The sequence below is a fragment of the Plecotus auritus genome (genome assembly GCF_963455305.1).
Source record: "Plecotus auritus genome assembly, chromosome: 6".
NCBI lineage: Eukaryota > Metazoa > Chordata > Mammalia > Chiroptera > Vespertilionidae > Plecotus > Plecotus auritus.
Window position 1 is genome coordinate 154,500,052 of NC_137773.1, and position 26,733 is coordinate 154,526,784.

At 44.4% G+C, this 26,733-nt stretch overlaps 1 protein-coding gene across 3 annotated transcripts in view; it reads left to right on the forward strand.

Moving 5' to 3' along the window:
- Window positions 1-26,733, forward strand: part of PLCL2 (phospholipase C like 2) — a 172,438-nt gene that overhangs the window by 108,677 nt on the left and 37,028 nt on the right. For all 3 annotated transcript variants that reach the window (XM_080672178.1, XM_080672180.1, XM_080672179.1), the window contains one exon: window positions 1,675-1,878. In XM_080672178.1, the coding sequence (XP_080528304.1) occupies window positions 1,675-1,878 (204 nt within the window). The remainder of the gene's footprint in view (window positions 1-1,674; window positions 1,879-26,733) is intronic.

Here is a 26,733-nt window from a genome sequence, read left to right on the forward strand (position 1 = left end):
ATTTAACTCTTCCACCAATTCTATGGATACTTCATTAATAAAGAGACCTTCCCTCAATAGAGAAATTTTATTCTCTTTCTTTCAAAGTAAAAGCATACCAGAAATGTGAAGGGTTTTCCCCTATTCCTGAGGGTGAGAATGGCTTGGTAAACTCTGAGCTCTGAGCAAGCCACATTGTCCCCTGCCCCTTGGAAGGCTGCTGAGGTGCATGTGGGGACCAGGCAGAGCTGGGGCATCATCTTTCTAGAATCTGCGTCTGCTCTGGACCTGACAGAGCAGTTGGTGGTGATGTGCAGTGAACACCACACGCAGCAGCCTAGGCCACGAGGATGCACAGTGAACACACAGATGACTTTAGCTGGGGGTGGGCCAGGGAGGGAAATGGACCCAGACTGTAAGCAGATGAATAAACAAGCAGGACGACTGCCGACACAGCAAGAGCCGTGAAGGAAGTAAATGGAGGTGAGGGTGATGCAGAGACTCCACTCAGACATGACAATTGTGATTTATTGCTGTAAGCAGTCAGCACTGAAGTGCTTTTGAGCCAGGTGACATAGTGTGATGTCCATGTTTAAAGCAATATTAATAAAAAGAAAATGTTTAAAAACATTTTAAAAAGATAAAACTAAAGTGTGCTGCTCATGTCTAAGAACCGGAGAATTGGAGAGAGGAAGGCACAGGGGTGGGCAGGCCCAGATCTCCCACCCCTCTCCCCCCACCACTGGCCTCCATGCCCAGTTGGGCTGGAATAATAGCCTGGCTCGTTTTGATTAGAATTTACCTGCTTTTATAGCATACTGATTAAAATAAACAGATTTTAAGTAAAATATTGCCTCCTTCACTTACCAGCTGTGTGGCCTTAGACAGATAACAGAGAGGCTATAGCAGAGGCTGTTTCCTCGTCCACAACAGGCTTGTTGAGAGGAGTAAATGAGGTGATTTGTGGCAAATACTCCTGCTATCGCCTTGCACTGGATAAGTGCCCAGAGACTGCCAACTTGCCAACTCACGGCACTGGACAGTGTTGCAGGGCTTTCTGTAATGGGTGTTTTAATGGCATGCCTCTGATGAGTAGGAACAAGAGAAGGGGCAGTGGGGAGAAGCATTGAGGTCCCTGGAGGCACTAAGCGGGGAAGGCCGTGGGTAACCAAGGTCTCCCGCTGGGCAGACCTCACAAGAACTGCAGCCTCCTCCAAGTTCCTGTAGGTTTGGAACCAGCAGGTATAAACAGTGAGAGAGATTCAAGCTCCTGCCTCACAAATACCCTTTCCTTCTTGAATGGCTGGCATGCTTGATACTTATTTTAAGCCTGATACTCTTTTTCTCAATCTGTACCTTTTCTGAATGCAGACGCCGTTCTTTTTGTTTCCTCGTAATTGCGTATCAGCCTCAGCACTGCTCTGAACTTTGATCAGAAAAGAGGCTTTGCCCTTGGGAAGAATTTAACTTGTTTGCAGTTTCTGTAATTTTGATAAGTTGGTATTATAGATATCTATAACTGTATTTACTTTGGAAAACAGCCAGTTTTCCCAGGATGAAATAATCGATAGCCAACTCTGTCATGGCATTGCTAACAACTGTCATACTAGGCACTTCAAGTATAATCAAGTATAACCATGAGAAATTAAAACCGCTGATTAATTACAAAGTGCCTCCTTCCTTTCTGCTTAACAGAATGCAGTGGTGTCCTTCAAGGAGCTGTGTGGCCTCTCCTCCGTGGCCAATCTCATGCAGTGCATGGTGGCCGTGTCCCCCCGCTTTCTGGGGCCGGATAACACACCCCTGGTGGTCCTGAATCTCAACGAGCAGTACCCCACGATGGAGTTGCAGGGGATCGTGCCTGAGGTTTTAAAGAAGATCGTAACCACTTACGACACGGTGAGTCGTCTTGTACTTTTACGTAGCCTGCGTGAGCGGGGTGTCTTAAGGTAATACTCCAGATAATTAAGAGCTCTTGCTAAGGTGTGCTCTCCTATTTCATGCTTCATTGACCTATGCTGGAAAAACTATTCTCTGACCTGCGAGATTGGAAGGAGTTTAGTCTTTTTGGAGTTGTTTTAGAAAGCAGGATTCAGAGACTTTTGGTTCAATTGGATTCCATAATAGATTGCTTTATAATAACTATATCTGAATAGATTTGTAAAGGATACACTATTTTCCACATACATATAGTAAAGAGTATTTTTTATCTTCCTCTGCAACCAGCCATGGATTCACTCATTTTGTTTTGTTTTCATTTTTCCAACTGGTAAAAGTGAGAAATTTAATGCTTAAAAAAGTACATTTTAAGTGCCATAAGGGCAGGTGCTTCCGTCACAAGCTCTGTCCAGTGCAGTGGTTTTCTTTCGCACAGCAGGTGCTCTGAGACACCTATGGTCTGTAAGCAGCGGAACATTAATGGGATGTCCTCGGAGACCTGGGATATTACAGATTTGCTCTTACAGTGAATCTGCCATTTTCTTAGTCACATCCTGCTCTTACTGTACTTTCTGACTTACCGTAACTCAAAGGGAGAATTTAGTGGGTGAGCTACACCCATTTTAACCTCATCGTGTAGTTGAAGCTCTCCGAACTCCTGAGTGCTGGCAGCTGCTCTCCAGCCTGTCAAGGTGAAGGTTGGTGTTGGACCCTCCCGCCCAGGTGGGCCAGGCGGTCACCTTTTGCTGTTCAGGGTGCTCAGGGGGCAGGAGGCCTCCCCTCCTCCCTACTGAATGCACAAGCTAAGTCCACAGAGCACTACGCTTCTTTCCACGTAGCCTGCCTCGGTCAAAACCAAAACAAGACTGCTATCATGTACTTCAACAAAAATAGTTTTAAGTGTTTTGTAAATAGATCTGAAAGCTGCAATTCAGAGGGATTTGTACAATTCAAGGGAAAGGAAGAAAACACCTTAGGTCAGCGTTTCCCACAGTGCGTTCTGAGGAACCTTGGTTTTTAGGATGTTAGTAAATGTCACATGGGATCTAAGGTTCCATGGTGAAACAATCTGGGGAAATACTGGTTTGAACAAATTAATCAGATGCCTTTATTGCAGGGCTTCTCAGGGCCTTTTTATTTGCTGGTACAATACATTCCGCAAGGGTGATGGACATAGTATGCCCTATTTCACAAATTGACTTGACCATGCGGTACTATATTCAAACACAAAATTTCCAAAGAACTTTTGTTCTTGATTTTCTTCACTTCTTGGAAGTAAAGGTCAGAAGAATGGAATGTTTTAAATAGCTTATCAGTTCATACCTTTAAAAAAGTGGTATTTGATCTCTTTCATTTGATCTTTTTCTTACACAATAGCCACACTTTGTAGCAGATGCTTTTTATCCCTGCTATTTCCAGCTTAGAGTTCATGGTCGTGTAAGAGCTATAAAGGACTGAACACTGCACACTGCAGGTAAACTCCAGAGAGTCAGCAAGTGGAAGGCAGGCCAGGGGCACGTACCTGATAAAGATTGGGGGAGCAGCATGCTGCCCTGTCCTCAGGGAACGTCCAGTCTACTGGAAGGTAGTGGAGGCAGCTGGGAGTGAAATCAACACAGGAAGCGTATGCTAAGATTCCTGTGTGTGAGGTGGGGCATGAGGGGGCGGGTATAGGGAAAAGAGGTAAATGTGGAAAAGTTTGAAGAGCTCTTTCATGCTGTGACCCAGGCTACCTAGTTGGTTCCCAACTCTTTAAGTTTTATATTTGTAAATGCTTTTTAATCTTAAGCCACTAGACATCTTACAGACCTATTTCACTGACCCAAATCTGACACGACTTACCCCCCAGGCGTTTCACTGATTGCGGTGGCAGTCACACAGTGATGTTTCTTCATGGAACCTTCCAGACGAAAGCTTCCTCTGAGTGGGGTGGGGTTGCCTATGCAGGTGATAACAGGGTAGACTGGAAAAGGGTCAGTCCCCAGGACCTGGTCCTGGGACAGAGTGCCGATCCAGAGCAGGAGGGTGACCATGGCTAGGTTCTCGGGCCTGGGCACTAGCCCTTGTCCAGTCTACCCTGTTACCGCCTCCGTAGGGCACCCACCACCTTGGTTCCTCTTCCTGGACTGGTAGTTGATAACACTTATTAAGAAACTCTTATTTGCATATAATGTTAACAATGTGCATTGTTGTAGAAGTGATAAGACAGAAGGTATTAGCTTGTTTAATTTTTTAAATTGTTAAAGGACTCTTATATGATCTCCAATTGAAATTGCTGTGCTCATAGCTTTATCGATTTGCTGTTTTTAATTCTATCTGATAAATTAAGCTATAAAACATTTACAATGAATTCAAATTATTGTGATTTGAACTTTAAAAATTGGAATTTTGCTACAACAGTATTATAAGTCTTGCAATATTTTGCAGTTCTCTTTTAGTGACTTAATGGTCTCTCACCTTGTGACAATGTTTAAATATTGATGGGAAATGTACTATGGTCTGGCACAGCCTGTAACGTTAACTATAGCTCTTTATTTTTGTAATGGTGTGTTGAACTTAACCCAAAATTAACCTGAGAAATAAGATCTTATTTCAATTTGTTGACTTCCCATCTGTAATTAGGAGATTGCAAATGAGAAGTGAGGGCAGCGTAGGAAATCCCCTGCAGAGCTCCTTGTCCCTGCCATCTGCACGCTGAAGCCTCGCCTCCCGTGAGGGTGGCCTGGTGTCTCCTCAGCGTACAGATGTGTGCTCATGCTATTGAGGTTGTGATGACTGTTCAGAGTCTAAACTCTTATTAATAAGCTAGTACAGTGGTCGGCAAACTCATTAGTCAACAGCCAAATATCGACAGTACAACGATTGAAATTTCTTTTGAGAACCAAATTTTTTAAACTTCTTCTAACGCCACTTCTTCAAAATAGACTCACCCAGGCCATTGTATTTTGTGGAAGAGCCACACTCAAGGGGCCAAAGAGCCGCATGCAGCTCGCGAGCCGCAGTTTGCTGACCACGGAGCTAGTATATCGGGAATACGCCAGTGTCTGTGAGAAAAGAGACTACGGAGAAGGAATTGATGGTGAAAACGCGAATGTGTAAGCCCATGTGGAGACTAGAAAGAATGCCCAGGCATAGAGTGCCACACATCCCAATTTTCCTGAGATGACTCTGTCAAAACACCTGCTTCCCAGGGTCATTATTAATAACTTTCCCTCTAGCTCTTAAAAGTGTCTCTATGTAGATCATTAGTTGTATGTACACCATTTCTGTGGCCCCTCGATTGATCTAATGGCTCCTGTGATTGCCATCAACAAACAGATCTTCACAACTGCCCCACCGGTGGTCTTACCCTATTTGTGATACCTTCTTGGTCCTGGAAGTGGTGAGGTTTGGCCCTGGGACCTAGTTCAGGAAGGCAGGTGACAAAGCCATTCAGTGTTGCACACTGAAAATTTGTTAAGAGGGTAGAGCTCATGTTGTATTCGTATCTCTGTAAGGCTTTTTTAAAAGGAAAAATAGTTGTTTCTTGATTTGCTATAATTTTCATGTAATATGCTTTCGTGATTATAATCAAATTGAAGATGCAGTTGTAGGGAGGGGGAAGGAGAGAGGGGAAAAGAAAATGATGCCCACCTCTGTTAGGCAGTCTGGTTGTGCCTCTACACAGCGGTGGACTCCTGGGCAGCTGCCATCTGTTCAGAGATTATACATGAATTCGTTCCTATGATTGCAGTTCCTTTGTTTGTTCTCTGGGGAATCTACTTATCCAGTAGAGAACAGTATTTTTTTAATGGCCAAAGGAGCAAGATGCTTTGTCTAAGAGGATGTTATTTGCTCTTTGTGGATGTTTTTTATATAAGTTACTATCCCTTCTAACTCATAACTTTAAATATTTCTTAAATAGAAGCAAGGTTTTTTCAATCAAATATGCGAAATGAAGGATTTTTTCTTAGACTGATCAGGAACACTCTGCTTTATGCTGTCGGTGTGGTTTCGTGTGTTTTGTGTTGCTTAATACAGTGGAGAAATAAATCATACGTCATAATTGATGGAGTCTGCCCATCTGGACCAAACCAGAGATGATCTGTCATACGGTTACTGTTGCTCTCCATCTCCTTTGTCACACCTCTTATCACTCTCCTGCCTCAGAACCTGACATTAAAGCTTCTTTTAATTGGAGGTGTCAACTTTCCCAACTTTTGTAACTATAAAATGAAAGGCCAGATAGAATATTATGCTCTGGAAATAAGACTGAGCTAAAAAGGGGGGAGGGAGGGGATGACGTTTCAAAATAGAAGCGTCACTGGCTGGACCTCCCCTTTCAAATAGAAGCGTCACTGGCTAGACCTCCCCTTTCACCGAATTAAGCTACAGCCTTTGGGATTCTGCTCTTCCCTCTATAGCAGGATACATCTCTCCACCCCCCTTTTTTTTCAGCTCAGTCTTATTCTAGCTATTGCTTTTTAAAGGGGTAGAGCACCTCCAAGTTTGGCCATGGCCGCTTCCAGACAGTGGTGGGCAAGAGCGCATTCATGGGACCACTTAGAAAAGACTGATTGCAGAGGAAGAAGGAGCCTAATGGCAGGAACAGATTGTGAAGCTGGTGGGGTCTCCATAAAAAATGTTTTCCAATGGAAACAAACAAACAAATAAAAAACAAAAGCAATTTCTCTGGAGTCATCAAAACCATGCAGCGGAGCCACTCCAGAACAGCTGCCAAGCCGATGGAAAGGGAAAGGAATGCTCAAAGGAATGTGATGATAGCATCGCGTGTATCATCACATCAGGCGTAGTAGGCCGCCTCTCAGGAGTCAGATGCGGGAGATGGGGGAACTTTTGGAAGATAGTCCTTCAGGGTGAGCACATGGTGGTGATTATAAGACTTTGTCTCTGATCCAGATTTCTAGGTGTACATGTCTCCACGGAAACCAATGAGGAACACATTTACACACACACACACACACACACACACACACACACACACACACATGCACAAAGTGCGTGTGTCAATACTAAGCTATGAACATTTGGGGAAAAAGGAGCATCTAGGGCTGGCTGTCCTCTGGAAAGAGATGTCATCATAGAGCTGTTTTTCACATTAAAGTTGATATCCAGTTCTAAGATCTCTGGGAGGACAGAGATGAAAACCTCGGTGGGGATCAGCACGTTGTCCAATGTTGTCTTCAGACAAGAGATGATAAATGGTATTAAGCCACGGTGCCATCTGTCATATTAAGTCTGATTTAACTTTTCTAAGAACTGGTAAGCCAGGACGTAACAACGAGGTGCTGCTGCTGGTAAATGAGAAGTGGGCGCCTCCTGGTGGCATCACTTCAGCTTGTGGGTGGACTTCATTTGAACCAAGGCCACGTGGTTTGGGGCCAAGTGTTTGTTGGGATCTCCACTGTTTTACTTTTCTGTTTAGAGCTTTGCTATTGCTTTTTAAAGGGATTGAGCAAGCTTGCTTGTTTTTAAAACTTTATTTCCCTGTATCTGGTAGGAAATATGTATAAAATATGTCTGAAACCTAAAGCTCCAGAAAAGTTAGGGAACTTCTTTATGAACCTATGCATTAGGCAAAAGAACACTATTGCATCTTTGATACAAGATCATTACAGAGCTGTAACCTTTTGTCTTCCTCTGTGAGTGCAGAGGAGTCACTTCCTGTGTTCCCACCAAATTCCATATTGGATTTGCTCTTGTATAATTCCTTCAAAGTTTATTTTTGATACTAGAGGCCCGGTGCACAAAATTCGTGCATGGAGGGGGGGGTGTCCCTTAGCCCAGCCTGCACCCTCTCCAATCTGGGACCCCTCGAGGGATGTCCTACTGCCCTCCCCTGCAGGCCTGGTCACCCCTAACTGCCCTCCCCTGCAGGCCTAGTCCCCCCCAACTGCTCTCCACTGCAGGCCTGGGTCCCCCCGCAACTGCCCTTCCCTGCAGGCCCGGTCACCCCCAACACCCCTCCTCTGCCAGCCTGGTCACCCCTAACTGCCCTCCCCTGCAGGCTTGATCGCCCCCAACTGCCCTCCCTTGCAGGCCTCGTCCCTCCCAACTGCCCCCCCCCTCTGGCCTGATTGATCGCCCACAACTGCCCTCCCTTTAAGGCCTGGTCCCTCCCATCTGCCCTCCCCTGCTGGCCATCTTGTGTCCACATGGGGGCAGGATCTTTGACCACATGGGGGCAGCCATCTTGTGTGTTGGAGTGATGGTCAATCTGCATATTACTCTTTTAATAGATAGGATAGAGGCCTGGTGCATGGGTGGGGGCCAGCTGGTTTGCCCTGAAGGGTGTCCCGGATCAGGGTGGTGTTTCCCTTGGGGTGTGGGGCGGCCTGGGCGAGGGGCCTGTGGTGGTTTGCAGGCCAGCCATGCCCCCCGGCGACCCAAGAGTAGGCCTTGGGATCTGGGATTTATTTATCTTCTACAATTGAAACTTTGTAGCCTGGAGTGGAGCCAAGCCTTCTACTCGCTCTGTGGTGGCAGTTATTTCTGTTGAGATTTATTTATCTTCTATAATTGAAACTTTGTAGCCTGGAGTGAAGGCCTAGGCCAGCCAGGGCTGCAGAAGCTTGGCTTCCTCCATCGCTGGGGGCAACCCTAACCTCCTGCTCTTTCCAGCTCCGTGGCTGCCGCCATTTCTGTTTGGGTTTATGTATCTTCTATCATTGAAACTTTGTAGCCCTGTGTGGAGGCCTAGGCCGGCAAGAGCAGGTGGAAAGCTTGGCTTCCTTCATCACCGGGGAAACCCAAGCCTCCCTCCTGCTCTCTGTGGCTGCAGCCATCTTGGTTGGGTTTATTTGCATATTCGCTCCTGATTGGCTGGTGGGTGTGACTTGTGGGTGTAGCAGAGGTACAGTCAATTTGCATATTACTCTTTTATTAGATAGGATATTCTCTTCTTGACTGCAAGTATTTTGTTTTTGTTTCTGCAGTGGCTAAGGGTACTTCCTTGAGTTGTTTGCTAAGTTCTTCTTTCTGTAAAGGACCCCTAGAAAAGATGAAAAAAGGGACCATTTACATCTTTCAAATTCTGTATTTTCTCTATTTTCTACACAGTTCTTTTGGTCAGTTACCATATGCACTGGTGACTTTTCAAAACTGTGAGGAAGCGCTTTGCTTCCTCATCCTAGTTTACTCACTAACTTCTTGTCCCTATTAGACTTTGAATAAATAAACTTAAATTGAGCGGACGAGGCAGTGCTGGCTGGCTTTCCATTCTGTGGCCATCATCCTAATTTAGCTTCTCATCGCCTTAGGCCGAGTTCGAGTTCAGAATTCACAGTTAACTCAGATGGCAAAGGAAATATAGCTTTTCTGTCTCTCTTAAGGGGTGATGGGTATTCCTAAATTTTCGTTTAGTTTTGTAAACTTGATCTGTTGCATTAATTTAACAGTGTCCACTTTGGACTCTAAATGCTCAGCTCTTTAGGGAAAATGCTCAGTCTCTCAGACTTTCTTTCCCTCTGCTCCTCTGCAAAGCAGCCTCTGGATGCCTGGAGGGGAACAGGTGCAGACATCTGTCAGTCTGTCTCCTTTCTGTGTCCTCACCTCTCACTCACCATTCACCTTGAGTTTGGTCCATGTGGTGGAGGAAGTTCCTAGCTCCATCTCCAATCACTCAGGATGCCAGAGGTGGCCTCCCCCTTTTCCTGCCCTGCTCCTCCCCCTTCCTTCCCAGAGCTGTAAACCTGTGGTGCAGCCTTGGTAGCTCAAGGGGCTGTTTTGCCCACCCGAGAGGACGAAGCTCCACAGTTGGTATTTGATATGTTAAAATAATTTAGAAAGTTGTTTCTCCTTGACAGAGCCTCACTTGCACGCCTGTTGTTTTGGTGGGAACCTGAATGAAAATCTAATTTGACCTTTAAATCTGAGAAATGTCTTTGTTTTTACAAGGTGGCTGCTCCTCACCCAGGCTCTGAAACTCGCTGTTTGAATAGGTGGAAAGCCCCCAGGGCAAAATGATTTCTAAAATATGGTGACATATGTGGGAAAATAGCTTTACACGATCCCCATACACCTTTGTTACTGCTGTGGCCACCAGAGTACAGCATCCCCTCCCCTCTGCATTTGTCCTGTGGATTGTGGTAAAGACAAACTTCCTTAAATTCCCCCTAGAGAAAGACCTGGATGTTTCAGAGGGGAGCCAGGAGGTAGAGTTAGAGGTACAATGTGACCACTTTCAGAACTAGACCAGCTAAAGGGATTATATTGTGATCATCAAGACAAATAGAGGCAGAGTACCTTGACTGTTGTTAGGTGAGTAATATCTTGAAGCATTTTGGAACAGTGGCATCCCTTCAGTGGGTTTGGGTAGATGAAGAATGTATATTAAGCCTAATAATTGCCAAGAAAGGGAAAAAAAAGGGGGGGTGTGGGAATAACTTTAAGGACATGAACCTCATGCATGTATTCCTCTAGCAATTCATATTTTCCAGAATCAGAATTTTTTTATTTGCTCTCAAAACATGCATCAAACACTATTAATACTATACTGCCTTTTAAAAATACAAAGTTTTGACAGCATTCAGAATTGTTTGACGTTAGTGGTTGAAATCATTTCTGTAGTGTCTGCAGAGTGGAATCATCTCTACATCTCATTTTGTGGATGTGATTGTCCTCCTTTGTGGAAATCCATTTCAAACAGAAAAGTGATGATCAGAGACACAAAGAGCCTAATTGGCTCTCAGTGTGTGATAACTTGTACTAGTATGTCTTGATGCAGCCCGAGTTCCAAATCGTTTCAGATGCCCCAAAATGAAGATGAGCTGACCTAGACCATGCATCTCATAGCTCACTAATACATGCAGCCGGCTTCTCCACCGAAGGGGAAAGCTAAGTCTCTCCTTGTTCCTGTGTGCGGGTTGGAACAGAGTGGGCTGTGCCAGCATGTGGTGGCTACTTTGAAAGAGAAATCATTGTATTTATCTCCTTCGCTGTGAGCTTGCAGAGACTGGGATAAAACTTTGGAACCCCCCAGTGTAGGGCTCCACTTTGGAGCCCAGGTACGCTCTGGGAACATCCCATCCAATAAATGCACCTTCATTGTTTAACTTAGTTTCCCTAAAGGTGGCCACTTCTGCCCATGTGGGGAGTTGAGGATGTGAAGCCTATGGTGTTTCTACATTCCACCTGCAAAGCTGGCTGCTTTGCCACCTGAGCCTGCTGTTTGCCCTGGTGTCTGGCTCCAGGTGTGGTTCCGAATGCTCTCCAGCTAATTAAATGGAGATAATTTGCCTGAGTGATTATTTTAACTGTGCTGGCTTTAAAGTGCTGGCTACAGTTAGCCAGTAAGAATCACAAATGTGAATTTCTTTTCAGAAGTATTTTTTGTTAAAGATTCATTAAAGGATGAATTGTTTATTACTTCATCCTATTCCATTGTTGCTCATATTGAAGTTAGAGTTTAGAAAGCATGTACATTGCAGTGATAATGTAATTTTTTTTTGTTCAGGATCTTGATGTTCTCTACATCATTCCCTGACTTTATACATGCAAGACCCATTCATCACAGATTAACTTTTTTTCTTCTTCCCTCCCTTCCTCCCTCCCTCCCTCCCTCCCTTCCCCTCCCCCTTCTTTCCTTCCTTCCTTCCTTCCTTCCTTCCATTTTATTTTTTTGCTGTTAATCCTCACCTGAGGATATTTTTTCCCATTGATTTTTTTTTTGTGTAGAGAGAATGGAAGGGAGAGGGAGAGGCAGAGAGAAACATCGATGTGAGAGAGACACATCAATTGGTTGCCTCCTGCACACACCATCAATTGGTATGCCTCCTGCACACACCTTGATCAGGGCTGGGGAACCTGCAACCAAAGTACGTGCTCTTGACCAGAATTGAACCAGGGACTCTTCAGTCTGTGGGCGATGCTCTGTCCACTGAGCCAAACCGGCTAGGGCTTAACTTGATTTATTGCCACCCATTCTTGTGCGGCTTTGAACAGCATATGCTTTTCCATTTAGAAATTCACCAGTCTGCAAGTCCAATTTGGAGTTGTATTGAAAAGATTGATATTATATTAGATACATGTACAGAACTGTTAGTGATGGTATATAAATAGATCATTTTGTAAATGCAATGATGAGCTCTTCTGTTTTCATGGATACATATTCTTTGGATGTACAATCACATTTAAGAAGACAACGTACTAGGAAGTAGGATCATTTGGATAGAATCACCTTCATAAAATAAAGCTATTGAAATAACCAGTTTATATGAAAAATCATATTTCAGAATTGTAATTATAGGCACTGGAGCTACCTTCTGGCATTTTTTCATGAGCAGTAGGCTATACTCATTTCTGATCTTTCTTTCCTCTCTTTTATGTCCCTAATCATGAACTAGGGAAAGAAATTGTAAAGGTGTTTTGCCACAGCCTATTGAGTAACGAGGCAGTGATTTTTCTCTGCAGCTAGACATAGTCCTATAAATAACATTTGGGGCGGTGTAAGCTTTGAAGCCCATTTTGTTGATATGTTACATTTGACCTCATGTTCATAAGACTGAAAAAATTCAGCACTGCCCACGGGTTCCTTGTTTCTCATTGTCACAGATGGGAAGGCTCACCCTCACCAAGCCTTTAACTGCCTAGGTGGTGCCTTCCCTCTGCGGGGGCTGCAGGAACTGTCCCTTGGTTTTCTATTTTAACAGCTACTGTTTTTCATTCTCGTCACTTATATTCCCCCAGACTGCTGTGACATAATTAATGCCACTCACCCCACTAAAATATCCACCTTTAATACCAGAAATCCGATTTTACTACCACACAGATTTATCAGAAATAACAGTAACAATAATGGTTTTAAAGTATATTCTAACTTAATTAGGGCATTTTAAATTCTTAACCATAAAAAATTACTCTCACAGTAAACTGAGTGGGTGGACAATGTGATATATTAAGATTTAACTCTATAAGCTTAATTATCAGTTAAAGATCACATGTTAAGTAGTTTAAAATATTTATTTCCCTACTAGACTTAGTATTAGTCAGATCATTAGGGCTAAATGTTACAGATTTTTATATGGAGATTTTATATGTGAGATCCTTTATCTACTTATAAAAATATTCAATTTTGGTTGATAATTAGATTTTGAAAACAGTGTTGATCATTCTAGTTTTCTTTGTAATCATTACCATTCTATATTGGAGAGTGCTCAGATGGAGTTAGACCCTCATTTATATCATTATATGGCACAAAATAATTTTAACGTTTAAATCAGTTATCTGTGCCAAAAGCAAAACAAAAACCAATCTTGTTAATACAAATGGCTCTTTGAGTATTTAGCTAAATGTAACTGGGATGGGACGTAATATTTTTTAATTGGTTTCCTAAAACTGAGCCCTATCTTCCTTGTGAGTCTGTGAAATCCAAACCTCAGTGTCCATAAACGAAGTTTCATCCACTTCATATTCTGTGACCACTTCCCCCCTGCAGCAGCAGAACTGAGCAGTTGCAGCAGAAACTAAACCTGAGATATGTGCTGTCTGCTCCTTCGCAGAAGTTTGCCAGCCCCACAAAAAGGATCTGGAGAAAAGGGCCTTAAGGTAGTTCATTCAATGCACTGATTTGCTTTTGCCAGCTTCTGTTATGATTTTAAATATTTTCCCCCTAAAATTATGTACTCAGTGCATTTTGAATTTTGATCCATACGAACATCCGTCTACCTGTTAGCCCAGTAGGAGGAGAATGCTGTAAGCGCTTGAGTACTCCTGTCCTCGGCCAGGCAGTGAGACCCCAAAGCAGTCATACTCATTGTTAGCATTTTTTTTATATATATTTTATTGATATTTCACAGAGAGGAAGGGAGAGGAATAGAGAGCTAGAAACATCGATGAGAGAGAAACATCGATCAGCTGCCTCCTGCACACCCCCCACTGGGGATGTGCCCGCAACCAAGGTACATGCCCTTGACCGGAATCGAACCCGGGACCCTTCAGTCCGCAGGCCGACGCTCTATCCACTGAGCCAAACCGGTTTCCGCCATTGTTAGCATTTTGATGGCCAGGAGCCTAACGACACTGCAGGTGGAAGCTAGAAGAGGAAGGCCATGAAGAGTAAAGGTTGCTCTGATTTCTGACCGTGTACCGAGGTGAGCACGCTGTGTCAGCAGAGGTGTGTTATAATGCAGTGCAGTTTGTAACTAACTTCACTCGTATTTAGTGAGATGCATAATCATGCTTGGTAAGAAGGCGTTAAAAAAGGAGCCAAAAAACCAAGTTTTAGTGGGGCTCCTTTTCTCCGTGGCATCAAATAGTTCTTTTTAGGGGAGGGTAAGGGTTGGGTGGAGAAAGAGGAATTGGGTGGAGGCTCTGCGTCTTCTCTAAAAACCCCTAGTTTCCTTTCACCCTCCCTCACAGGGACGAGGGGGCTTGCTCAGATCATAGCATCCAGGCCATGCTAACCACATTCTATTTAAAGCTGTCTGATGAGGGGAGGGATTAGAAAGGGTGCTGGAGGCGGAGACAAAACCTGTGCGGCCCTCTCCCACCAGGGGTTGGAGAAGCTGCTCTGAGGCCCCTCTGTGGATTATTCCCACACCCTGCCCCTCTTCGTGCTGTTCATTTCCTACTTACGCTCACTGCAACTTGTAACTATACATTCATTGGTTCGATTCCTTTTAGTAAGGTGCCTCTCTCCCCCTCCCCCAAATCTGAGCTCCAGGACGGCAGGGATAGTGTGTGTCCTGTTCACCGCTGGGTTCTCACCACAGAGCAGGCACTCAGAATACATGTATGAATGAATGAGTGAAGGTGACCTTGATCTCCACTGCTGGTATCAGGTGTTCTTTCTACCATCTATCTCTGTCCCAGAGTGCCTACAGGTCCCTGAACTGGACTGATTTGTGTCATCACAGCCCTTGGAAGGGTTAGGTTTGGGGGCTGGTGAGGAGATGGCTTGTGGAGTCTTAGCCTAGATGGTCACACTCCTGTCCGAAGGCCTTGCCAGTCCAGGAAGAGGAGGGCACCTGAGATTCGTGGACACCTCCAGACACCCATGGAGAGCGTGGGGCCAGAGGCAGAGGGGGCTGGGCTTAGAACAGGTGGGAGGAAGGGCAGGCGTGAGGGTCCCGGGTCCCCAGATCATTTACCTCTGCCCTCGATACCTCCCTACCCTTTACCAGGGAATCCTTTACCCTGTCTGAAATTCCTACTTAAAGATGGATATGTGCTGTAAGGAATCAGAGCAGGTTGAGGAACAGGGGAGAGGAGGAGGAAGAGGGGCGACTCCTACTTGTTCACCTGGCCAGGAGAGGAGCCAGATTCAGTGCAGCCACCAGGAGATGGGAACATCCCTCACATAGGTGCAGTGTTTTATGATTTCTAAATCATGCTCATAAACCGATTGTCATGTGAGCTAATAGGTGGGCACGGGCTCCTGCTGGGTTGAGCAGAGAAGTTCTTGAGTGCCAGACAGTGACCTTCTCTCAATTGTTATACCCGCCCCATCTCTGACTCTAAACTGGCCCTGCTGAGTGAGCTGTGTCACACTCCTGTGCTCCTGGGGGAAGAAACCTTGAGCCACACAGCGTGCGCCAGGTCCCACCTCGCCTTGAGAACCCTTGTCTTCATTTCATGGGCCGTCCTGAGCCGACTCCTAGGGCACTTGGTGCCCAACAGAAGCCATGCCTTGGTGCCTTTTGCCAAGGCCCACGTCAGTAAGTTCAGTTGTGCATTCACACAGACCATCCAGGCAGGTGTGCGTGGAGTGTAAATACATGTGTGCAAGATTGTTCTCCTACAAAGACACTCTGACTAGGAGTTGGGGGATGAGGGAGGGACCTGCCTGTACCCTAGGACAGTGATTTTCAACCTTTCTCCTCTCATGGCACACCTAAACTAATTGTTAAAATGTGGCAGCACACACAAAGTATGTTTTTTACTGATCTGACAAAAAAATGGGCATGATTTCGATTCATTCACACTAGACAGCTATTGTTGTGTTGGCTGTTGCCATTTTTTTTATTTGACAACCTAAGGGAAAAAGAGGTCAGTGCCCCTGACCAAATAGCCAGTTGTTGCATGTTGTAAATATTCTTGGGGCACACCAGTTGAAAATCGCTGCCCTAGGAAGTAGGCGAGCGGGACTGTTCAGGGGATGGTGCTAGCAAAGAATTGAGCACTGGTCACAAGTAAGTCCTTGCTTTGTCTGCGACTGTGGGCAAGTCCATTTCTTTATCTGAAGGGCGGGCACAGTATCATCACCTCAGAAGGTATGAGAGTACATAAATAGTCCAGAACATAACAAAGTCTGAGTAAATGGTATCATTATCATGTCATTATTAATTTTCCCCCCAACCCTAAACCCTAATCATTGTTACTTTTCAAAAGCTAGAAACCTGTAGCTCTTGAAGCTTTAAGACCTTTATGTGTGTATATTTTAACGTCACTCCAGACTTCGCAGCAGCAGCCTTGCTGCATGGTCACTCCATTTCATAGAGTTTAAAGTTACAAAGTGAAAAGCAGAAGGTGGTTTCACACCACTGTGCTAAGCTCGCTACTCTGAAAAGGGAAGACAGAGGGACACGTGAGTTATGTGGTCAATGCTGGCAACAATGCCTGGGCTTATACTGTAAATACTGTAGTGGCTGGCCTGTGCATTCTTGTCCTCCAGCTCTGTCATCCCTGGAATACTGTGGACACGTCATTTTGCTAAAAAATACTACTTTTCATTACAGAAAAATCTCAAATTGCTTTTCTCTCTTACCTAACATCTATACTTAGTTATCACAGACCCGAGAGAAGCTAATGATACCTTACAGTAACACTGTGATTGAATTACCTTCCGTTAATTAGGAGTTTCTAAATCACCTTGATCCCCTTGGAGAAAAGGCTTGATATAAATACACAGTAATAAAAGAGGTACTATGTTTAATTCAAATTGCATCTTTTGAAATCCAATTAATTTAGTAATAATCATTTTACACGAGCATGTCAGAACTCTAAATGGTCCTTGGTGACTTGGAAGAGTAAGTGTAGCATCCTGAAGTTCCTGATCTACTTTCCAGAAGTAGCTTGCTCACTGAATAATTGGGGGTAACAGGTTCAAGTTCCCCTTTCTTCTTGCAGGGATGACTCAGGCCAGGTTTTCAGCCATTCTCATCAGTTCTTTGGAACTCACAGTATTTGCAGGCTCCAGCCTCACCTTGATGTAGCATCTGCACTCACTATCTTCAAATCTTCTAAGACCTTGGAGTCACAGCAGTGCCCTGGCCCTTCTTCCCTCTTCCCAGGCATTTGCTGGAGGCAGGAGTGAGTGGCTGGCTGCCCAAAGGCCCCGTTGAAAGTTCCTTTCCAAGTAGCTGAGAGTCTCACTTACCCCTCCATGCCCCTCACCAGAGAGGATATGTGAGCACAGGTGCCACCTGGGATGGTATGAGATGTGATGTAAGCACATGGTCGTTACAGTTTAGAAAAACAGAGAAGCATTTTACAACGTTAGGAGGCCGACACGGCCAAAGGCCCCAGAGAGGATGGGTGTGTGAGTGTCCACATCCATCAGGTGACCATGGAGCACAATTCATCAAGCGCTACAAAGTCACCTGTTGAGTGTGGGGGCATCGCGTGAGGCCTCCCGCAGTAATCATGTAGAAACTGACACGTGGCACCCCACGTGCTTCCCTAAGGAGACGTCCGATCCTATGAGGTTGGTCATAAAAATGAGAAATAACAGGGTTGTTATAATTCACTTACTGTATTCATGCTCCCCACACAGAAAAGCACAACATGATATATAGATACCTGTACAGGAGCTGGTAGGGATTATTATATCATTTTTCTGGATAGTTTTATAATGGCATTGGAGTTCCTTTTTAGGGTAGTTTGGGTTCTGTTTTGTTTTTCAATTTTCACTGGAAACAAAAAATGTTTTCTCTGAATATTGTATTGTACAGGACCAGAAATAGTACAGGATCAACCACAATTCTATTCGGCCTTTTGAAATTCTGTGTACTTGGTGAAACTAACACTGTTCAGAAGTTTTAACACCTTGCCAACAATTTACAGGAGGATGAATATTTTAAACCTGTGCACTGACTTCATGACTAATCTTTTGGTAACAGGAACCCCTGTTTTTTCCAGAGCACTTTTCTCTTTCCCTCCAGCTACGGTGCACAGAATGGAGCTGCTCCAGCCCCTGGTCTGTTTAAATATATTTGGGAACATATGGAGACGTCTAGTTATGCTAAATTCCAATTAATCTAGAAATGAGAGTGAATAAGGGTTTGGTCATGGCCTTATAGCTTATTCAGTTGTCTGCAGGATATAAAAATTCCTTATCTGATTTAAAATGTATCTTTGGATAAGTCCATGGTGCATTCTGAGTTCTGCCTCTGATTTTGTCACTTGTTTTTTCTTTTATTCCCCCACCTGGTGCTCTCTCCCACCCCGTTTCCTCTTGGTGGTGTTTTCTCTCTTCTTTGCTCCTTTCTCCTCTCCTCCAGCCTAACAACTGTGTGTTGCTAAGGACTTCTAGTGGCTGACACTGGAAGTGCCTCTCAGAAGCACCCATAAGTGTAAACTTTCAGTCCATCCACATGCACTGAGTGCCAGTGCAGCTGGTAGAGGGTAAGAACCTGACTACATGGTTCTATTTATTTTTATGACTTTTATACTGTTTCCAAGTGGTGATTTGGGTGAGAACAGGAGAGAGCCATATTACTCTGCATATAATTTGCATAATGTCTTTATCTTTTCATGGTGATTCACCTCAGAAATTGCAGTTTAATTAAACTTGAAATTTGCTCTGTGAAATGCAGCCCTTTCCACATGTGTAAATATTGCAATATATTAACTTAGAGTGAGAAATTATAGATGGACACATTGATTGTGGTAGAGGAGGTTTTTGTTCCTGTGAAAACTCAACTAGACACCTACAGATGAGATGGGATGTTGCTTTACAGGATTTTATCTGGAATGTAGTGCATAAGATTCAGATGGCATCAGTGTTTAGATGAAAGTGATGTCCCAGGAGAACCACATGCATCCTGTAGGTACGTACAACTCTCGCCCTGAAGTGAACTTTATGAGAAGTTAGAGCATTTTGAAAAGCTAGAGAATTCTTGGCTTCCTGGACCTGGACCCGGGTCACTCAAAATTCATAATTCACTCCAGATTCATACAGCACTTGGCATCTATCCTTTGGCAAGAAACAATTGTTAAAATAGTTGAGACGGTGCTGAGGCAGGCTTATATGATGCCAAAACCATACTTAGGTGGAATATGATTGGAATTGAGAATTTATACTTCCCAGTATAATTGCACAGGAGAATAAAATTAAAAAAAACAAACCTCATAAATATTTTGAAATACTCTCCCTTTTATAGTCAGTTCTGCTACAACACTTGTTTTGAAAATGCAAATTTATTTGAATGACATGTTAGTGAACAATTTTAGGCAAATGTTGTGTGTGCTCATGCACAGTTTTGACCACAAGAAACACTAGAGGACACAGAAAACTGCACCTTGGTGAACTGAATGTACACATTCACACCTCAGACACCTACAGGCTACTTGGTTCACCAAGTGTGTCAGGAGCTATGCCCATCCATGTCTTGTGTTACAACTTTTCATCAGATTTCAAATCTCACTCTCCGCCTCCCACTTCACAGTAACTCACAAGCTGCAACACTTCTGACACCCATTTCCACAAGCAGATTCCAGGTCTTCTTCAAGGTCAAGTGCCACATTCATTGGAGTAATTTTTGCATTCCTTAACTTTTTAACATATATGCAGCCCTATGTGCTCTCACTGTTACTCAGTTCCTGTCTTTGTTTAATGTCACTGCAAAATTTTTTAATGGTGTGCCCCTAACCCCATTTTCCCTGCAAACCTTCTGGGTTTCCTTGCATATTTCTCGATAGCACGCTGATTTTCAGGAACCCGTATGCTTGTCACATTATAGCAGAACTGTTGGGACTGCAGTTACATTCTCCACAATTATCAAGTGGCCAAAGCCAGAGCTCCTCACACTGTAGACCCACCCCCTCCAGAAACCCTGCTTGCACATCAGTAAATGTTTACTACCCTTGTTCTGTTCCTTCCCCTCGAACCACTTCTCTATCTCTTGCACTAGTATTCTCCGGAGCTCCTCTGTGATATTTTAATCTCACTTCTCTTTACAATTCCTCCCTTGGAGATGGAGACCTTTCATCTCAGCTGCAACCCCGGTGCAGAAATTCCCAGTTTCCAAAGCCGGAACCAAGCATCACACGGGCCCTGGTTGCTGCTGCAGGTTTTTCTCAAGGCTGCCCCATTGTAACCACCAGTTCAGCTCATCTCAGGGGGGGCTCCACCGCCTGGAGCAGTGAACGTGTTCCAGACACTTTGTAAATTGAGAGATGCTTTACAGCTGGTGGGGGGCTATAGTTTTCCTTATCTGTCCAGCTGACCCTCTGTGTCTTTGGCTCCTCCCTGTGCCCACAGCACATAAACCACCCAGTCCTGTTCTGTCGCCGTTTCTTCCTGCACATTCCCCAGCCCACCCTTTTGTCCCCAGTCCCTCTTCGGCCTCCCATGTCTCTCGTAGAGCAGGGGCTCCCTTCCCACTTTCAGGCCCCACCTTCATTTCTTCCCTCACCCTGTTCATCCTTCTGAAATTCCACTTTGATCACAGAGCATCTCTGCTTAAAACTGTAAATCCGTTGAATTGGACATGTTCTCCTACTTTCCTCCAATGGGAATGGAAATGCCTAGAGAGCTTAAGGATACTTTACATTGGTGCATATCCCGCCTCTCCTCATCATGCCGCAGTGGGTTCCCATATGGGGTAGCACCCACATAAAATATGCTCCTCTCTTCATGTTTGTTAGTAATTCCGCAGTGCTTTTTCATCTGTCAGGGCTGTGGGTTCTTTTGGTAATTTTTCCATTATGTAGGGTTTTTTTCTATAATTTTCTATAATTTGCATAGTAGAAAATGTGGAAGCAGAAGTGAGATAACTAGGACAGGTTACTCGGGAAACGGTTTGTTATTTAAACGTGTTTTCATAGTGACCTTGCTGGAAGGGATGGTGACCTCAACGATCAATGATTAGGCGTACCTCGGGCTCTGGCGGGTCGACAACTCCCTGCCCTCCCCCGTACAGCACTGTGGCCGCTGCCTTGGATGGGGAAGGGGGGCTAGGCTTAATTGTAGCACACAGCTGGGCAAAGAGCCCCCACAGCCATATAACTTTTGCACCCCAGTTCAAATGTGTGATTTTTATATTATTTTCAAGTATTAAAAGCTATGTTGTATATTTCATCAATAACTTTAAATGGTTTTTCTTCCAGTAGTTCAACTTTGAGAGGTTTTGATGTACTCGGAAGGTTTAGTGAAAGAAAATGTCCCCTATGAATTTTTTCTGCACTCACATACTAATTATTACTGCAAAGTGTTAAGAAAAAAGAAGGTCACCCTAACTGGTTTGCTCAGTGGATAGAGCGTCGGCCTACGGACTGAAGGGTCCCAGGTTTGATTCTGGTCAAGGGCATGTACCTTGGTTGCGGGCACATCCCCAGTAGAGGGTGTGCTGGAGGCAGCTGATGGATGTTTCTCTCTAATCGCTGTTTCTAACTCTCTATCCCTCTCCCTTCCTCTCTGTAAAAAATCAATAAAATAAATTTTTAAAGAAAAAAGAAGGTCATGTTGTTAACTCAGATGTTACTTCCAAGAGAACAGAAAAAAGCGTCAAAGCTTCCTGAGGGTATTTTGTTCTTATTTTCTGTCCTGTTCTCAGCATTAGTGAACCAACTCGCTTTGTAAGGTTGTGTAGCATAAGGGTGACAATCCTCCAATGACATTGAGCTTTAGAGACTGCCTCTCGTTGGAGGTAGAATACTGCTTTGAATTCAATTAGTTCATCTTCTAAAGACCTCCATCCTTGGTTCACATTTGCTGTTTGTTATTCATCCCTGGAGCCCTGATAGGCAGGTCCAGCTTTGGTCTTCCCAAGGTCTTTCCTGAGCTCGGTGGTACCTGAGGCCATACCTGCCAGCCTGCCGCCTGGTCATGCTCTGTCAGCCAGGGCCTACATGCATCCCCAGGACTTGGCACTCTGGGGGTGTTCAGTGAGGACCAGGCGAATCTTTTTTATAAGTCCATTGGGAAGTTTGAGAATGATGCTCACGTACTTGAGTTGGGGGAGATACTTACCTGTTATGTGTCACGCAGTCACAGAATCTGTATGTAAGAACAAGCCCCTTTTGCTATCTAGCTGTTCCCTTTTATAACAACTTCAGCACCTCTCAGACTTTGTAGCTTCTTTAGAAACAGCTGCACTGGAGGAGCAGCAGCATCCAGGTGTGAAGATGGGGAAAGGCAAAGGGAGGTCTTAAGAGAGAGGTATTTTCTATCTGAAAATGAGGGTCAAAGGGGGAAAATATAGACTTTAGAATATATTATTCCTGTTATTATTAAATGTCTTTCACTCAAGGACTTAAAATTATTGACAAATTACTTTTGTAGTTATCAAAATCTATGTTCTGGGGATGAAAGGAGATTTAGTGTATTGATCAAAATCAGACATAAGGTTCCTACATGAAACCATGGCCTTGCTGATTCAGAAAACAGAATTTTCCAAAATGATATGCAAATTTCAAAACAGAAAATAAAGATGCAGTCTATAGAAATCCAGTAATATGAAATATATTAATATAGTAATTGTCCTGCTCATAACATCTCTAAGCAGAAAAGTTTGCCTTACACTAACATGGGGAGTTATTTTCAAAGCAGAGCATTCTTATAAAAGGCATTTCTGGTTTCTTTCCAACTTTAATAAAATATGAATTGGAATTTTTATTTGCCTTTACTTCCTGCTTTTGATCTGCTGAATCCTACATTAAAATCCTACATTAGAGTTGATCAAATCTATGTTAAATCCATAGATTTTTTTTCTAATGCATTATTCCAGAAATTTGGGAGGTACAGTAACTAGACACTAATATAAACTCCATTAGCAACAGCTATATAAACGCATCTTGTACTTCATAAGCAGTGTGAGTGTCCACATGGTGAGTTACTGGGCAAGCAGCAGGATGCCTGATTGCGATGCCAAGAGTTATACCTGTGCATTTAAAGGGGACTATTGAAGTTAAGTCATTTGCAATTATGCAAATTATGCTGATAAAACCAACCACTCTAATGAGCCTTGCGTGGTATTGACATATTAATGTAATATATGCAGAAGACATAAGATAACTTAAGGCAGTTCTTCCTTTGACTCATCTTTTGATGTCCTTCCCCACGTCTGCTTTTGTCTAGTCTGAGATGCTTATTCTAGTAGTTTTACATTAAATATAAATGATTTATCTGCTATAATAATGAATTCTTGAGCCAAGTAAATTGTTTATTTTTTTGTTTATTGATGTTTAGAGAGAGAGAGTGAGAGGGAGAAACATTGATGTGAGAGAAAAACATCAATGGGTTGCCAAACTGGGATCAAACCTGCAACCTAGGTGTGTGCCCTGACCGGGAATTGAACCTATGACCTTTTGGTGCATTGGACAATGCTCAATCAACTGAGCCACACCAGCCAGAGCAAATTGTTTATTGTCATTTTTTTAAAAAATGGTTTCTCAAGTGCTTCATAGAAATACTAGAGGCCCGGTGCGCGAAATTCGTGCACGGGAGTGTGTCCCTCAGCCCAGCCTGCACCCTCTCCAATCTTGGACCCCTAGAGGGATGTCCGACTGCCTGTTTAGGCCCGATCCTACCAGGCCTGCAGGGGAGGGCAGTTAGGGGGGACCAGGGATCGGGCCTAAACGGGCAGTCGGACATCCCTCTCACAATCTAGGACTGCTGGCTCCCAACTGCTCGCCTGCATGCCTTCCTGATTGCCCCTAACCGCTTCTGCCTGCCAGCCTGATCACCTCCTAACCACTCTCCTGCCAGCCTGATTGATGCCTAACTGTTCCCCTGCCAGCCTGTTTGCCCCTAACTGCCCTCCCCTGCAGGCCTGGTCACCCCTAACTGCCCTCCCCTGCAGGCCTGGTCACCCCTAACTGCCCTCCCCTGCTGGCTTGATTGCCCCCAACTGCCCTCCCTTGCAGGCCTGGTCCATCCCAACTGCCCTCCTTTGCAGGCCTGATTCCTCCCAACTGCTCTTTCCTGCTGGCCATCTTGTGGCGGCCATCTTGTGTCCACATGGGGGCAACCATCTTGTGTGTTGGAGTGATGGTCAATTTGCACATTACTCTTTTATTAGATAGGATTATTTAAAAACAATTCTGGGACAGTGTCAATAGTTGAGATGACACTAACATACTGTATAGTACCGTCACCCATGGTCACTGGTGTCAATTCAACATCAACAGGAATCCCTAGTTTGGGGTTGCAGTGAAGAAAGAAACTTTATTCAGTGCACACAGCTCAACTGTGATACAGCATGGCTGTGAGAGCAGCATGGCCGTGGAACAGCTCCATAGTGTTACATCTCCTATGAAGCAGCATGGCTGTTTGGAAGCCTTGGAGCCAGGCCCCTCTCTGACTAGACAGCTCTGCTCTGGCAAGACAACCTTCAGTGTTTCATCTTCACTGTTTCAGCTCCAGCAGGAGAAACACAATCTCCAGTCTTTGGTGGAAAGGGAAAGTGAGCTTTTTGAGCTGAGGGGAATTGACTTATAAAGACAGAAGTCCCCACCCCTGATCCCTCATGCAAATGAGGACTCCAGATTCTCCCAGTTTGATTGGTCCTAAGGACACTCTCCTGATTGGTCAGAATAGAGGTGCTCTGCTTGGTTGGGGAAGATGTTAATTACATACAATTGGCTAGGGAAAGTCTTAGTCCTCTTGGTTGAAATAGGATTCCAGGAACTACTTTAAGGGCTGGCTCAGGTAGCAGAAACACAGTGCAGGAAGGCAGTTCAGTGCAGGAGGCAGGCAGCCTAGTGCAGGCTTCTCTCTGAAGTGCAGTTTGTGTGAGAGGCCCCTGTGTAGAAATGGCTGCAAGGCTCTGTCTTTAAAATTTGAGCCCAGTTAGTTGCCAGGAGCCCTTCTCAGTAGGTACGGTCTTCCATGGGGTCCACAGTACCTATCGGAAGTTACTAAGCTTTCTTTTCCACATCTTTCTGGTTGCAGTGCTTTCCCTCTTCTTGTGCGGTTGCCACTCATGTGTCAGGGTCTATCATGGTGCTGTGGAAAAAGCAGGGGCTTTGAGGTCAAGCGGAATGAATACCAGTTCCATTGCTGATTAGTTACAGTTCCTTTGTCCTGAATGCCAGATGACCTTAGGAAAGTTGCTTAAGTCTCAGGTCTTCAGTGTTCACGTCTGTCAAACTAACACCCTACATACCCACCTCCCAGGGATTTGGTGAGCATTCAGTGAAATAGATGCAGCAAGTATGTACCTGATGCAGATGAGGCATTGAATTACTTTCGTTTTGACTCACTCAGCCAACACTTGTACTATTTGTAATCACAACTTGTAATAAAGAAGCAGACCTAGACAGAGATTGGTCCCCACGAGATCTAACGGCACCCCATCATGTCCCTGCTGTCCTCAATACTGTGTGCAGCTCTACATTCATTCATATTGTCAGCTGAATGAAGCAAGACGTAGCTGGTTGGCAGGCAGGAGAGCCCACTGCCCGGCCCTGCCCGCTCAGCATGCTGGACCCTTCACCTATCTAGCACATTTGCAGGAAGGATCTCACAGTCCAGAGAACTCCCATAAGAATAGCTAGAGGGCCTCTTTCACTAGGGAAGAACTTACAGAAATGACGCAAGAGTTGAGGCTTCATGAACGCATGCAATGAACAAGAACTACAAACTGCCATACGTTCATTTAATTATAAGTGTGCACCCTAACTATAAATATATACCCTAAAGTTATAAAAAGACAAAAATTGGCAGTACCTCCTCCCAAAGGAAGTGGTGAAAACATTTAATAACAGGTGTGGCAAAGGGAATCATTTTTGCTAAGGTCTGGATGTTTCTTCCTGCCTGGTCTAAGCTTTGCTAGCCATGTGCCTACTTTCTCCTAGGCTGGTTCCCCTCTGGAACTCTCCCCTAGACCTCTGCTCCCCCCCGCCACACACACACACACACATACTCTGCCAATACTTGCTGCTGTTTACTCACAAACCTGAGAGGACTGGATTTTCACTATGCTTGCATTCTCCACGTGGTGTATTAGCCATCTTCATATTTTATATATCGCTCATAAGGAAGAACGGGGCAGGAGGGGATGTTTTTCACTCCCATTATTGGGAAAAGAACTTCTGTATTGAAGTCCAAGCCACAAAGAGAACATCACCATGGACACCAGGATACCACCATTAAATATCCCACCACCCTGCCATGGTTGTCAATGACAATGACAATGCCACGTGCTATAGTGATTATTGTTTGCTCATAGTCCTGGGCCAGCAGCTCTTTATTTATTCTCGGCACTTAGCTCAGCGTCCTACTTACACGGCCTCAGAAGATGATTGACCCAAGAGCAAAGGACGGATCCTTCAAGTGTTACAGATTACAGGAGGCCGTGAACTTCCCTGTCCAGCCCCTTGAGATAGATGGGCATTTCTTAAGCCTTGCCTGTATTTTACAGCTAAAAGGTGCATAATTATTTAACCTTTGGTGGTAATTTAAACTGGAAGATACTTTCAAAAATAATAGTGCAGCCCTGGCCAGGTGGCTCAGTTGGTTGGAGCATTGTCTCATGAACCAAAAGGTTGTGGGTTTGATTCGTAATTAGGTCACATACCTAGATTTCGAGTTCAATCCCCAGTCGGAGTGAGTGTAGGAGGCAGGCAGCCGATCAAGATCTCGATCTCTCTCTCTCTCTCTCTCTCTCTCTCTCTCTCTCTCTCCCTAAAATCAATTAAAAAATATTCGCAGGT